Source organism: Lissotriton helveticus, chromosome 10, assembly GCF_964261635.1.
Source record: "Lissotriton helveticus chromosome 10, aLisHel1.1, whole genome shotgun sequence".
In the NCBI taxonomy this organism is placed as follows: Eukaryota; Metazoa; Chordata; class Amphibia; order Caudata; family Salamandridae; genus Lissotriton; species Lissotriton helveticus.
In genome coordinates, this window is record NC_136071.1 from 73,535,373 (window position 1) to 73,547,825 (window position 12,453).

The 12,453-nt window shown below is 49.2% G+C and overlaps 1 protein-coding gene across 1 annotated transcript in view; it reads right to left on the bottom strand.

Moving 5' to 3' along the window:
- Nucleotides 1-12,453, bottom strand: part of USP11 (ubiquitin specific peptidase 11) — a 452,733-nt gene that overhangs the window by 269,056 nt on the left and 171,224 nt on the right. Inside the window, exon 4 of the mRNA XM_078664784.1 lies at nt 6,167-6,284. Within this exon, the coding sequence (XP_078520910.1) occupies nt 6,167-6,284 (118 nt within the window). The remainder of the gene's footprint in view (nt 1-6,166; nt 6,285-12,453) is intronic.

Genomic DNA, 12,453 nt, shown 5'->3' on the forward strand with positions numbered 1-12,453 from the left:
CTCTTTGTGGAGGAGTTCTTGTGCTTCCTCTAGGAGTAGCGCCAGTTCTTTTGCTGAGCGCGCTTTCCTTTTTGGTTTTCTGTTTGGTGGTTTCTTTTCCAGTTCTATGCAGTATCCGAACTGTATGATGTTCAGTATCCATTTGTCTGTTATTTTCTTCCATTCCTGGGAGAAGTGTTTTAGTCTGCCTCCTACTGGTGTTACATGTTTGTTGATTTTTAGTCCGTGTAACCCTTTTTTGTTGACTTTGTTGTGCCCCTCCCATAGAAGTGTTGTGCGGGTGGGCACGCATGGTGGTGCGGAGTCACTTTGAGGTGGGTTGCTGGCCCCCTCTTCTTGTTTGATCTCGTCCATTCGCCCTTCCGCGAAAGGACTGCCCCCGAGGCTGGTATTACCAGGTTTGTGTTTGCTGGCTCTGCTGTGCTGGATTGTCGCCCTGGTAGCTCTGCTTGAATGTCTGATGTGACGTTCCCGGCTGGTTCCCCATCTTCCGTTTGGCCTCCGTGTCGGGGTGGCCCTTCTCATTTTTCTGAAGTACAAGGCCCCCATAGACCTTGCAATTTCATTGTCTTTTTTTTTAGTTGGGTCAGTTTCTCATCCACTGGCGCTCCGAACAGGGTTTCTCCATTGAAGGGGGTGCTCAGAATGTTATTCTGTACTTCCGGGTTGAAGCCTGAGATCCTCAGCCAGGCATGCCTTCTTTCTGTGACCCTGATCATCATGAGCCTGCTGGATGTGTCTGCCGCATCCAGGGCTTATTTCCGGCATGAGTTCGCTATGTTCTTGCCTTCCTCCACCAGGTGTGTTGCTCTTCGTTGGTATTGCTCAGGGAGGTGTTTGAGTAGCTGTCCGACCTCCTCCCAATGCTGGTAAGTAGGTCTGTTGAGTAGGGCATTAGAGTTGGCAATATGCCAGCGTACTGCTGCATTCCGCTCTATTTTCCTTCCAGTGAGGTCTATCCTCTTACTTTCCTTGTCTGGTGGTGGGCCTGAGTTTGTTGGAACGTTGGCCCTTTTTCTGGCTGTTGCTGCAATGATGGAGTCAGCCGTGATGGATCCCTGGATGTAGGGACGATCCTTAGAGGTGTTTGTATTTCTTCTCTGTCCTAGGTGCGACAGACCTGCAGCTTGCTGGTTCCTTGAATTCCTCCCTCCCTTGGTGCAGGACACTTGGTAGCATGGGGAGGAACGGACTCCTGGTTTGCGTGGGGAGCAGGGTCTTTAAGAGGAAACAGGCTTTTGGTTTTTCTTCCTCCAGTTTCACTCCATAAGCTGTTGCCGCATTCCTGATGACCATGTTGTAGATACCAAAGTCATCTGGTGGCGAAGGCCTCGAAGGGTACGTCTCCAAGGTCTTTTCCGGGCTTTCAGTGTCGAGGTCCTGCCAATCCAGGTCCTGCGCCACCAAGGTGGCAGAGCCCAAACTTGTGTGCTGGTCTTCCTTGTCATAGTATAGGCCCTCTTCGGCTTGGTGTTCCTGGGGCTCGGGAGTTTTCGGCGGCTCTTCGGCATCGAACTCCTTTGTCCTCGACGATCGTCGGCTTCGACGGGATTGTGAACCTTCTCATCCACTCGTAAAGAATTCTCTTTTTCTTTGCAGGATGTTATCCATCTCGGCCTCGAGCCTTCTGTTTTTCCTCTTCATCTCTGCGGCCTGTTCGGCGTACAGTGTTTTGGACGATCTCTTCAACGTAGACGTCGAAATAGCCTTCGTGTCCTTTTCTTTCGGCGTCAAGTGCACCTTTTCGGGGACGTGTTTCGACGACCTAGGCTTTTCTTGTGTTTTCGCCATCTGGGAGTCCTTTTTGAAGGATCCACTGGGCTGTTTGTCCCTGGATGCAGCTGCGGCCGTCGGAATTTTCGGCGCCGGTGCTCCTTTCGTGGACTTAGACTCTGTTTTTCGAGAGTCTGACTCAGGCCTTCGAGAGTCTGTTGGGGTTTTCGGGGTCGACATCTCCTACCTCTTTTGATGTTTTCTTATCGGTCTCTACGACCGTGAAGTCATCTGCTTCCTCGGCGATGTTGTCCTCTTCCTCACTGGAGAGGCCCAAGTCCCGAAGTGACGGAGGTTGACCTTGGCCTTTAATGCTGTTGTTGGCTCTCCTCTGCCTCTCTCTAACCCGGAGAGTCTTCAGTGTAAAGACGGAGCAGGTGTTGCAATCTTTGGTCTCGTGGTCGACCGGTAGGCAGAGGTTGCAAACTGGGTGCTGGTCCTTCTGCGCGTATTTGCGGGGGCAATTGCGGCAGAATTTGAACAGAGTTTTATCCATTCCTGCGCTCAGGGGGGCCCCTGTGTGCGCATTCTCCATTGGACGTCGAAGTCTTTCGTCGTCCCGGCTCAGTGGTCTTGTTTCTCGATGTATTTTCCAATCTTTTTTGGTAGATTTCAGTCTTTTTCCTCTTCTTTTCTCCAAAAACTCTGGAACCTCTTGGTGACAATCCAGACCCAACGGCGGAAAAAATAATCTGAAGATGGCGCCCAAAGGTGGGCGCTTCCGCAGGAAGCGTGCCGACGTCACAGGAAGGACACGAAAAGGTGGGACATCGACGGCCACCTGGGCTACGAAAAAAAAAATGACCACGATTCCGGACCCAACCACTAGACCGCGGAATAATGCACAGCATAGGGAATCCAGAAAGATTCACGCTGCAAAAAGACTATTCATTCTTCCTCTTGATTTGCACTACATTTTAGGTTGCAAAATCGTTCATAAAAAATGTTGCTTGATGCTAACAACCTGATATTTTCTATATACCAAGGGTCATTTAAAAATACTCAAAACTTGTTAAAATAATCAAAGCAACAGAGATGCTAGTTCATATTTTTATAGGTAGGATAGTCTACCTACCAGTTAGCAACCTCAAATACTGACACCGTCATGAACAAAATTAAAATGCCCATTAGACAAGTTAATTTGTTCAATAATCAAGCATTCATCAAGGGAGGCATAACACCAGCAATCCAAGGAGAGATAATGTAGTATGGGACACTTTTTTCGACTAAAATTAGTGAGGATAGCTGGCTGCCCATCTGGACATTAAAGTCTATTTTGATATCTATGCTTTTTACACAAGGAGGATTTGGGTGTGGGCCCTTCTGGTGGCCAGAAAGTGGAGTGACTAGCTGAATTGCCTCTAGTGATCAATATCAAATTATTTACTTACCTGTAAAACAAGTTCTGCAGTGTTCCAAGTCACTTTAAATAGTAGCACATAGGCCCAAAGTAAGAGTTTGTTTAGCAGCACAAGCACTTCAGTGGCTGAAGTTTAGGCAGTTTTAAATGTGGTGGAAATGCTGAGCTGTCCCCCTACAATGCCACAATAACTCCGGTTTCATAGCACTACGAGAGGACTACATATAACTGAAGTGAATCGCTGACCAGGAAAAAGTGAAGTTCCCATGTGAATATATGGAGGACACAAACACAGGACAACTGGAATTACAGGTAACTCATTTATTTTCCAGCACTGGATATTTCATATATTCACATGCCTAAATTAGAGGAGCAAACTTAGAAGAACAGTGGTTTCCACTTTTGTACATGAGACACAGAAGTTACTTCTGACGTCTTTTTAGGAGGCCAAAAATCTAGGGCGGTCTAAAAGGTCTAGGAAAACACAAGGAGATGATGGACTAAGCACTGAAACTTTTCAGACACTCACCAATCACAGATCTGGATTGAATCCATCATCATTCTTTAGCTCACTTCGCCACCTCAGTTCAGACCCAGCTATATGCAAATCAGTCCTAACCCTGTGCCTCATGGGAATAGTCCAGCCCGAACTGCCAAGCCAGGTCTTCCCTGAACCGGAAACAAGCATCTTGGGACCGGTTACTGGGTAGCACACCCTTAATCAACCAGGCTAGCTTGAATCCAGAGGCAAAGTGAGCAAGGGACCCACGTCTGGGCATACCCTGCCAACTTTGGGAGAAAAAGGCAAACACAAGGAGATGATGGACGGAGCGCTGACACTTTTCAGACACTCACCTCCAGTCACAGATCTGGGTTGAATCCTACATCATTCTTTAACTCACTTCGCCACCTCAGTTCAGAACCAGCTATATGCAAATCAGTCCTGATCCTGTCCCTCATGGGAATAGTCCAGTCCGAACTGCCAAGCCAGGTCTTCCCTGAACCGGAAACAAGCATTCTGTGACCGGTTTCTGGGGGTGAGTGTCTGAAAAGTTTTAGTGCTCCGGGCATCATCTCCTTGTGTTTTCTTTGTTCGCCCTAAGTTGGCAGGGTATGCCCAGAAGTGGGTCCCTTGTTCACTTTGCCACTGGATTCAAGCTAGCCTGGCTGATGCGGGCTGTTTGCCTGAAACTGCCCCCAGAATGCTTCTTCCGATTCAGGGAAGACCTGAATATGAATATGGACAACAGCTCAGTCATTTAGTGACACAGTTCTACACAACTTTGCACAGGTTCAGGCTTTATAATATACCCCACCTATTACTGAACCCAACCAGTAAAGGAACGTGTAGAGTATTTTAGTGCATTATTTATCTTGGTGCATCCAGTGAAATGCAGTAAAGATGTCGACAAATGCATAATACCAGGCACTCCACTCATCCTTAGGAAATTTTAGGCCACACTGTCCCGGGCTATTGTATTGTGCATACTGAACAACCTAATCCTAAAACTCATATGTGCCTTTGACGGAATGTTATTAACATCTACCCATTCCAGAAGATAAGTTTTAATAACCTTAGCAAACAACCTTGCATAGGGCTACAGGCTGGGAATTCAGAGAGCTGGCCTATACACCTCACCTGCCTTTCGTCCCCGCCACTAAGAGGTCATCCTCCTAATTAATGGGGGGAAAAGGAGGTTTATAATAGATATCCAAAAAACAAAGTGCAACAAAAAAAACTTGGGCCAGATGTCCAAGCCTAAAAAATCTTACCTTCTATTATCATATTGCTTATACATGATCATTTTGGGAGGAGTTCTAAATCTTACTGGACTCAATTTGCATCAAATGATCAATTTGTGTAAAAACATAGTGGTCCAATGCTCCTCGCTAATAGTACTAGAAGAAACATTTTCTGTGGAACTCTCCCTTTGTATCAGCTTTGAATACAGATAGGATTGATTTGTGCAATAGCTTCAAGCATCAGGCCACTATGTCTCTTTTTTGGCCTTCTACAAATTCCTGTTAGTTTCGAGAATGCCCATTAATGATGAATCATCTATATGGTGGCACAACACATTCGAACAAGTCATCCTTCTTATAAAAGTAAATCATTCGGTCCTCGTACAGACGTCAATCAAACCAAATAAAAGTCTTGCCAAACAAAATTTTGAAGGCATTCACTGTAAATGAACTAATCACAGCTTAAAGCTTTCCTAAATTCGAATCAAGCTCAAAAGCAACCAGGATCTCAAATGAGAATAAAACCTTGATGTCAGACATGAATCCTCTGAAAAAGTTCAATACTCCGTGTCAAGATGTTGACCAGAAGTGAAACCTTCGCTAGCACCAAGTAAAAGAAAAGGGCAGATTCCTGCTCCCTCGTCCCACAGGACTACGGTTACCTCCAGGACAAGAGCGTTTCCCAACCTCTCCCAGATTAGCTCGGAAGTAAAACATTTTTTATGTTACACACAGTTTTTCAAATCAGTCAGGAAGGAGGATGTTGATAAACTGATCTTTCTGCAACTTCTCTCTACAAAAAGGTCACCTCCCAAATGGGCAGCATATTGACTGCAAATCTAGAGGAGGAACAAACAAATCAAAACCAATAACAAAAAGAAGAAATACCTTCTTCATGAGGGGAGAGGGCAGCTTATGGATTCCCTAAAGTAGCAATGTCTGTTCTCATACCAGAATCAGTCTATTTCTTGTAAGCTTTTACATTCGGCTTCTATCACAAAAATCTAAAAATGACCACAGTGAAACTTACTATTTGAATTTGAATTAAAGGCATTCCAAATTTGAAAATTAATATTTATGGTTTTATTCCGGGATCCTGTGCATGCACTGAGATATTCTATGGTTAATGTAGCGAGATAAAACCATAATCAAGCAATACTTAACTCTTCCAGTCAGTGGCAAATACAGATCCTTTGAGCAAGCAAGTTCATTTTAAAAATCCTTTGGATCTACACATCTTGACAGGTCTCCATTTCCCATAGGTATGGTTGTTATCAAATGTAACCTCACCTATCGTGTCTGTGCGGCTGAACTCTGCAGTCATGGCGTTGTCCATGTCACTATGCTGACACAAGTAGAGCTCCACCAAGTAGACTTCCACCTTTTGGGTGCTGGGCAAATCCATAACCTGCGAAAATACATGAAATACATTACAGGTAACAGTAGCACGAAGTGTTTTAAGAAAAACGCCAGCAAACACAGACAGACTTAGGAGATACACAAACAATGGTCTAAAGCACCCCGGAGGGCAGATCTCAGAAAATATTCATAAAAGAACCAGCAATGAGTTGTTTGATTACATAGTAAAATGGAGTAGGAGTAGTTTCTGTCCTGTAACTCCAGTTCTGTAGTAGGGGTATCTCTGTTATAGTCATAATCTAGTGAATAGTCCCTCCCATGTGCGTGGAACCCGGAGCAATCAAAAATAATCTCTTAAAGTGTCGAAAAATGCAGAACTGCACAGACACTTAAGAGAGAATTAAAGACAGATAATGCAGCCTATAAACAGGCTACACTGTCCAGTACTTCAACTAGAAATTCCACCAAAAAAATCCACAAACAGCAAAGCCTGTCCAGATTTCCCTTGCTTTAGTAGCAAAAACCCTCTGGAATGATAGAGAGGAAGACATGGACAGACAAGCCCCATAGCCATTATGTGGCTCAGAACAGGATACTGTGCCTTTAAGAGAACTTTCCAGAACTTCACAGTATCCCAGAATGCACTGCAGGTCCCTTTTACTTTCAGTTCTTTTTGAAGGCGTAACACGCCAGACCTGTAGCATTCCTTACATGAATATCTCTCTCTCCACCGGTGAGGAGGGCGGGCGCTTATGACTATAACAGAGATACCCCTACTACAGAACTGGAGTTACAGGACAGAAACTACTCCTTCTGTAGTAGGGGATCTCTGTGTATAGTCATAATCTAGTGAATAGAATGGCAAGCCCATCCCCACACCAAAGCGGCGGTGGAGAAACGAGAAATAACACCACTATTGTGTGAACAGATTTCGCAGCGAAGCCTGCCCAACCCGAGCGTCTGCCCTGGCATCAGCGTCCAGGCAGTAATGCTTAGCAAAGGTATGGACCGACTTCCAAGTGGCCGCCTTGCAGATTACTGCAATTGGAACATTACGGAGCAAAGCAATCGTGGCAGCTTTGCCCCTGGTGGAATGAGCCTTAGGTTTAACCCCTAAGGTCTTATTAGCCTTTTGGTAACACAATTGTATGCAGGACACAATCCACCTAGAGATGGACTGTTTAGAGGTAGCAAGACCCGTCCTGACTGATCCATAATTGATAAACAATTGGTCTGACCTACGAATATCTTTGGTCTTATCCAGATAAAATTTCAACACCCTCCTAACATCCAGGGAATGTAAAGACTTTACCGCTGGAGATGAAGGATTCTGAAAAAACGTAGGCAAAGTTATAGTCTGGTTGACATGAAAATCAGAAATAACCTTGGCATAACAACCGTAGCAGCATGAAATACAGTATAAGGTTCTTGGCAACACAACGCCTGAATTTCACTCACCCTGTGGGCCGATGTAATGGCCACGAGGAACTCCGCCTTCCAGGACAGGTGCTGCAACGAAGCCTTATGAATAGGTTCAAAAGGCTCCTTCATCAACCTGGACAGCACCACATTCAGTTCCCATGAAGGCGAAGGAAGCCTGACAGGAGGGAATACTTTCTTCAAGCCTTCCAAAAAATCTTTTATAACAGGGATCTGGAAGAAGGTAGTCTGTGAAGGGCATTTCCTGTAGGCAGTCAATGCAGCGAGATGAACCTTAATGGAATGAACATTAAGGCCAGACTGCGCCAAATACAGAAGGTAAGGGAGGATGACATCTTCCTTACACGTCGTCGGGTCATAGTTCTTGGACTTGCACCAGATACAGAACCTCTTCTACTTGTACGCATAGGAAGTCCGAGTGGAAGGTCTCTTAGCCTCCTTCAATATATCCACACAATCTTCGGGTAGATTCAAATGGCCATACTGCACTATCTCAGGAGCCATGTCGCCAAACTCAAAGACGAGAGGTTGGGGTGCAACATCAGCCCCCCGAACTTCGTGAGAAGGTCCGGCCTGCACGGCATCCGTATGTGAGGAAGGAGACACCGGTGAAGCAGGTCCGTGAACCACCACTGCCTGGGCCATTCCGGGGCAATCAGTATCATCCGCGCCCTGGACTGGGACAGCTTGAGGAGCACTGCCGGAATCAGGGGAATGGGTGGAGAAGCGTACAGAAAGCTGTTCGACCAGTCGATCCATAGAGCATTCCCCAGCGTCCCCTGCTGGTAGTACCTGGAGGCAAAGTCTCGGCATTTGCTGTTTTCGGCGGTGGCGAACAGATCTATGTCTGGAGTCCCCCACCTTGCAAAGACTTCCCCTAGTACTTCGTCGTTTATGACCCATTCGTGGTTTTCCTGAAGCAGTCTGCTCAGTGCGTCCGCCTGAACATTCTGCACACCTGGTAGATGGGTAGCCGTTATAGTCAGTCCTCTTGCCAGAAGCCATCGCCAGATCGCCTGCGCCTCCTGCGACAGAGTGCGTGATCTCGAGCCCCCCTGCTTGTTGAGGTAATACATCGTGGTCGTATTGTCCGTCTGTACAAGCAGAGAGTTGGTCTGGAAGGACGGATGAAAGGCCTTCAGTGCCAAGTGAACAGCCCTGAGTTCCAGGAAGTTGATGTGATACGTGGACTCCCTCGGGGACCACGTTCCTTGAATCTGTAAGTCTCCGGAATGCGCTCCCCAGCCCTGGAGAGACGCATCCGTCACGATAGTCTGAGTGGGATTGTCCTTGTGGAAGGGAACCCCCCTGAGGAGATTCTCCGCTGAGCACCACCACTTCAGAGACAGAAGAGCATGTAGAGACAGTTGCATCTTGTCGTCCCAAGACCCTTTCCTCTGATCCCACTGATCCTCCAAGCACTCCTGCAACGGTCTCATGTGCTGTAGTGCGTGTGGCGTTAGGAAGATACAAGAGGCCATCGATCCCAGTAGAGAAGACACCGTCCTCACTGTTGTAGATGGAGTGGTCATAAGAGCCTGAGCCTTCCGAATGAGAGATAACCTTCGCTCCTCCGAAGGAGACACGCTTGCTGACAGCGTATTGATGGTGGCTCCCCAGTACTGAATGCACTGGACCGGAGTCGGGACAGACTTGGACATGTTGATATGCAACCCCAGCTTGTTCAAAAGAACACACGTCTTCTGGAAATGCGCCTGAGCTTCCGAGAAGGAGGAGGCCTTGATCAACCAATCGTCCAGGTACGGGGAGACAAACACCTTGGTCTTCCTTAGGTGTGCTGCTACCACTGCCATGCACTTCGAGAATGTTCTGGGCGCAGACTTCCGCCCGAATGGCAGCACTGTGTACTGATAATGGTTGGTGCCAACTTGAAATCGCAGGAACTTCCTGTGTTTGTGTGCAATGGGCACATGGAAGTACGCATCCTGTAGGTCTATTGCACATAGCCAGTCTCCCTGTTGCAACTGAGGATAAATCTGATGCAACGACAGTATGCAAAACTTTTCTCTGCGAATCCACTTGTTTGCCTGCCGCAAGTCCAGAATGGGCCTGAAATCGTTCTTGTCCTTCTTGCGAACCAGGAAGAACCGGGAGTACAGACCTCTTCCTCTTTGAGACAGAGGTACGTCTTCTATCGCCCTTTTCCTCAACAGGATATTGGCCTCCGTCTGGAGTTCACGCAGCTGAAACTGCGAGTAGACCGGAGGAATCGATGGAGGCGGGCTGGTGAACCGAAGACTGTATCCATTGCAAACAATATTCAGCACCCACTTGTCCTGAGTAATTTATCTCCACTCTGCCAGAAAAAATTGAACGCTTCCCCCCACCGGAGCGGGTAACGGATGAAGGGGAAGTAACCGCTCAGGGTCGAGACCCGGCCGGGCCCTTGTTCGCTGTAGAGGACTGCTGTCCACCTCTACCCTTTTGGCGCTTCTGGAAGGGTCTCCGGAACTGCTGCTGTTGTTGCTGCTGCTGTCCCGAAGACTGTCCTCGTCCTCTTCCCTGTGCACCGAACCGTCTCTGGAACGGACGGTAGGCTTTCTTTTCTTTGGGCTTCTCCAAGCCCACAGCCGTCAGGGTCTCTGCCTCCGCCTTCATGCGGGCCATCTCATCATCGGCATGCTTCCCGAACAGGGTTTCCCCCGAGAAGGGTAGATTGGCCACCCGCTGCTGGGCCTCCGGCTTGAGTGATGTGAGCCTGAGCCAAGCATGGCGCCGCTGGTTGATCCCATGACAGTACCCATGGGCAGCCAAAAGAGAGACATCCGCAGCCGCGCTGATGACCTGGTTTGAAACCAGCATCCCCTCTTGGAGTATCTCCTGGAAGTCCTCCCTCTTGTCTCGGGGCAGGAGTTCCGTGAATTGTTGTATGGATTCCCACAGGGCACGGTCCTACCGCCCTAACAACGCCGCATCACTGGACGCCTTCATGGCTGTGGATGCAGTCCCACAAGCCTTCCTACCAGCCAAGTCGATCCATCGACTCTCCTTATCGGGTGCTACGGTGGAGGACGGGGAGGTAGAATGCAACTTCCTGGCCGTCGTCACTATAACAGAGTCAGGTACCGGGTCTATCCGCAGGAAAGCGGGGTCCGAATCCGGGGCCCTGTACTTCTTCAAAAGTTGGGAGGGAGCAGGCTCTACCAAACCGGGCACTAGTGGCAGTAGAGGGCGAGACAAATGCTTCTTGTGAAGCGTCTCAAATATCACGGACGTCGTAGGTGTTGGAGCCGTCACCGTGATTCCCAATTTTGCAGCCCCCCTCAGGAGAACATCCTGGACCGTGCTGATGTCGTCCACCGGAGACACCCTTGTCCCCGGGGATTCCGACAGGGTCGGAGAATAGGTCCTGGACCTGAAGGAGTTCGTGCGGGACCTAGATCCACGCCTCCTATGGCGACGTCTTGACCTGGTGGAGGATCTACGTCTACTCCTCGACCTCCCGCTCCGTCCAGAGCGTGATCGTGACTTCCTCTGCTTTGGTCGATCCGCCGGTACCACCGGGGCGGGCGACTTCGGCTTGGCCGGGGCCTTCGGCTTAGGTGTCCCTTTGGGAGGGGTCGGAAACCTGGGCAGCGAGGCCGACCTCGGAGGGACCGGAGGCGGCTTGTCTGCTGGAAGCTGAGGTCGAGGCATAGTGTGAGGTAGTGGTGGTAGAGGAGGAGGAGTAGGGTCCCTCGGAGGGAGTCCCCTCGGTAACGGAGGCGGGGGTGTAACCGGCCTCTGTGACGGAGTATACACCATGGAGTACACCGAACCCGGTGATCCGCCTTCCTTTCCAGCCTGGGACGTAGGAGAACCTCCCATGGCGCCGGATCTCCTTCTCCGTCTCTTCGGCGTCGAAGAATGGCGACCGGACGGCCACCGTCGGTCCCTCGACGGTGAGCGTCCTTTCCTCGACGTCGACCGTTTACCCCTCGACGGTGAATGCCTTCGCCTCGACGGCGAACTCCTTCGCCTTGACGGCGACCTTCGGCGTCTCGACGGCGACCCTCGGCGCCTCGACGGCGATCTACTTCGCCTCGACGGCGAACTCCTCTTTGACGACGAGGATCCCCTCGACCACGATCTTCTCCTTTTCGCCGACGGCGAACGGCGGTGTCGCCTCGACGGCGAGCGCAGACTCCGGGCCTTTCGACGTCGATCACTCGACGTCGACTCCGAAATCGTCACAGGAGACTTCGACGGCGGTCTGTTCAGTTCCTTCGACGTCGAGCGTCGACGTCGCTTCGACCCAGAGCCCTGGGGAGACAGGGAACATACTGTAGTCATCCCTCTCGACGTCCTAGTCAGTGCAATCGACCCAGACGGAGAATGGTGACACTTGCTGGTCTTCCTGCCCCTGGGGAGCCCCCCAGAGGCCTCAGCACGGGCAGAGGAAGCCCCTCCAGACTCACCTTGTGCCTTCAGCCTTCTTTCCTCAAGGCCCTGAAGCCTGATCATCTTTCTGTCCTTTAGGGTCCTGCCAGAGAAGCCCTGACAAATCACACACTCCTCTGGGACATGGGAAGAGGGAAGGGCAGAGGATACACACCTCATGGGGATCTGATTTGGCCTTCTTCCTGGAGCACTCCGGGCATTTGTCAAATAATGCAGGCATATTTGACATCAAAAGAGTGCAAAGAACAAGAAGAAAGGCACCAAAGTACTTAGAAAGCACTAAACTTGACAAAAAAGTGAAAAAATCACCCATAAACCCTTGAAAAGGGAGAGCTCAATGCTCCAGGGTCCAGCTTGCAGGAGCACGCACATGGGCG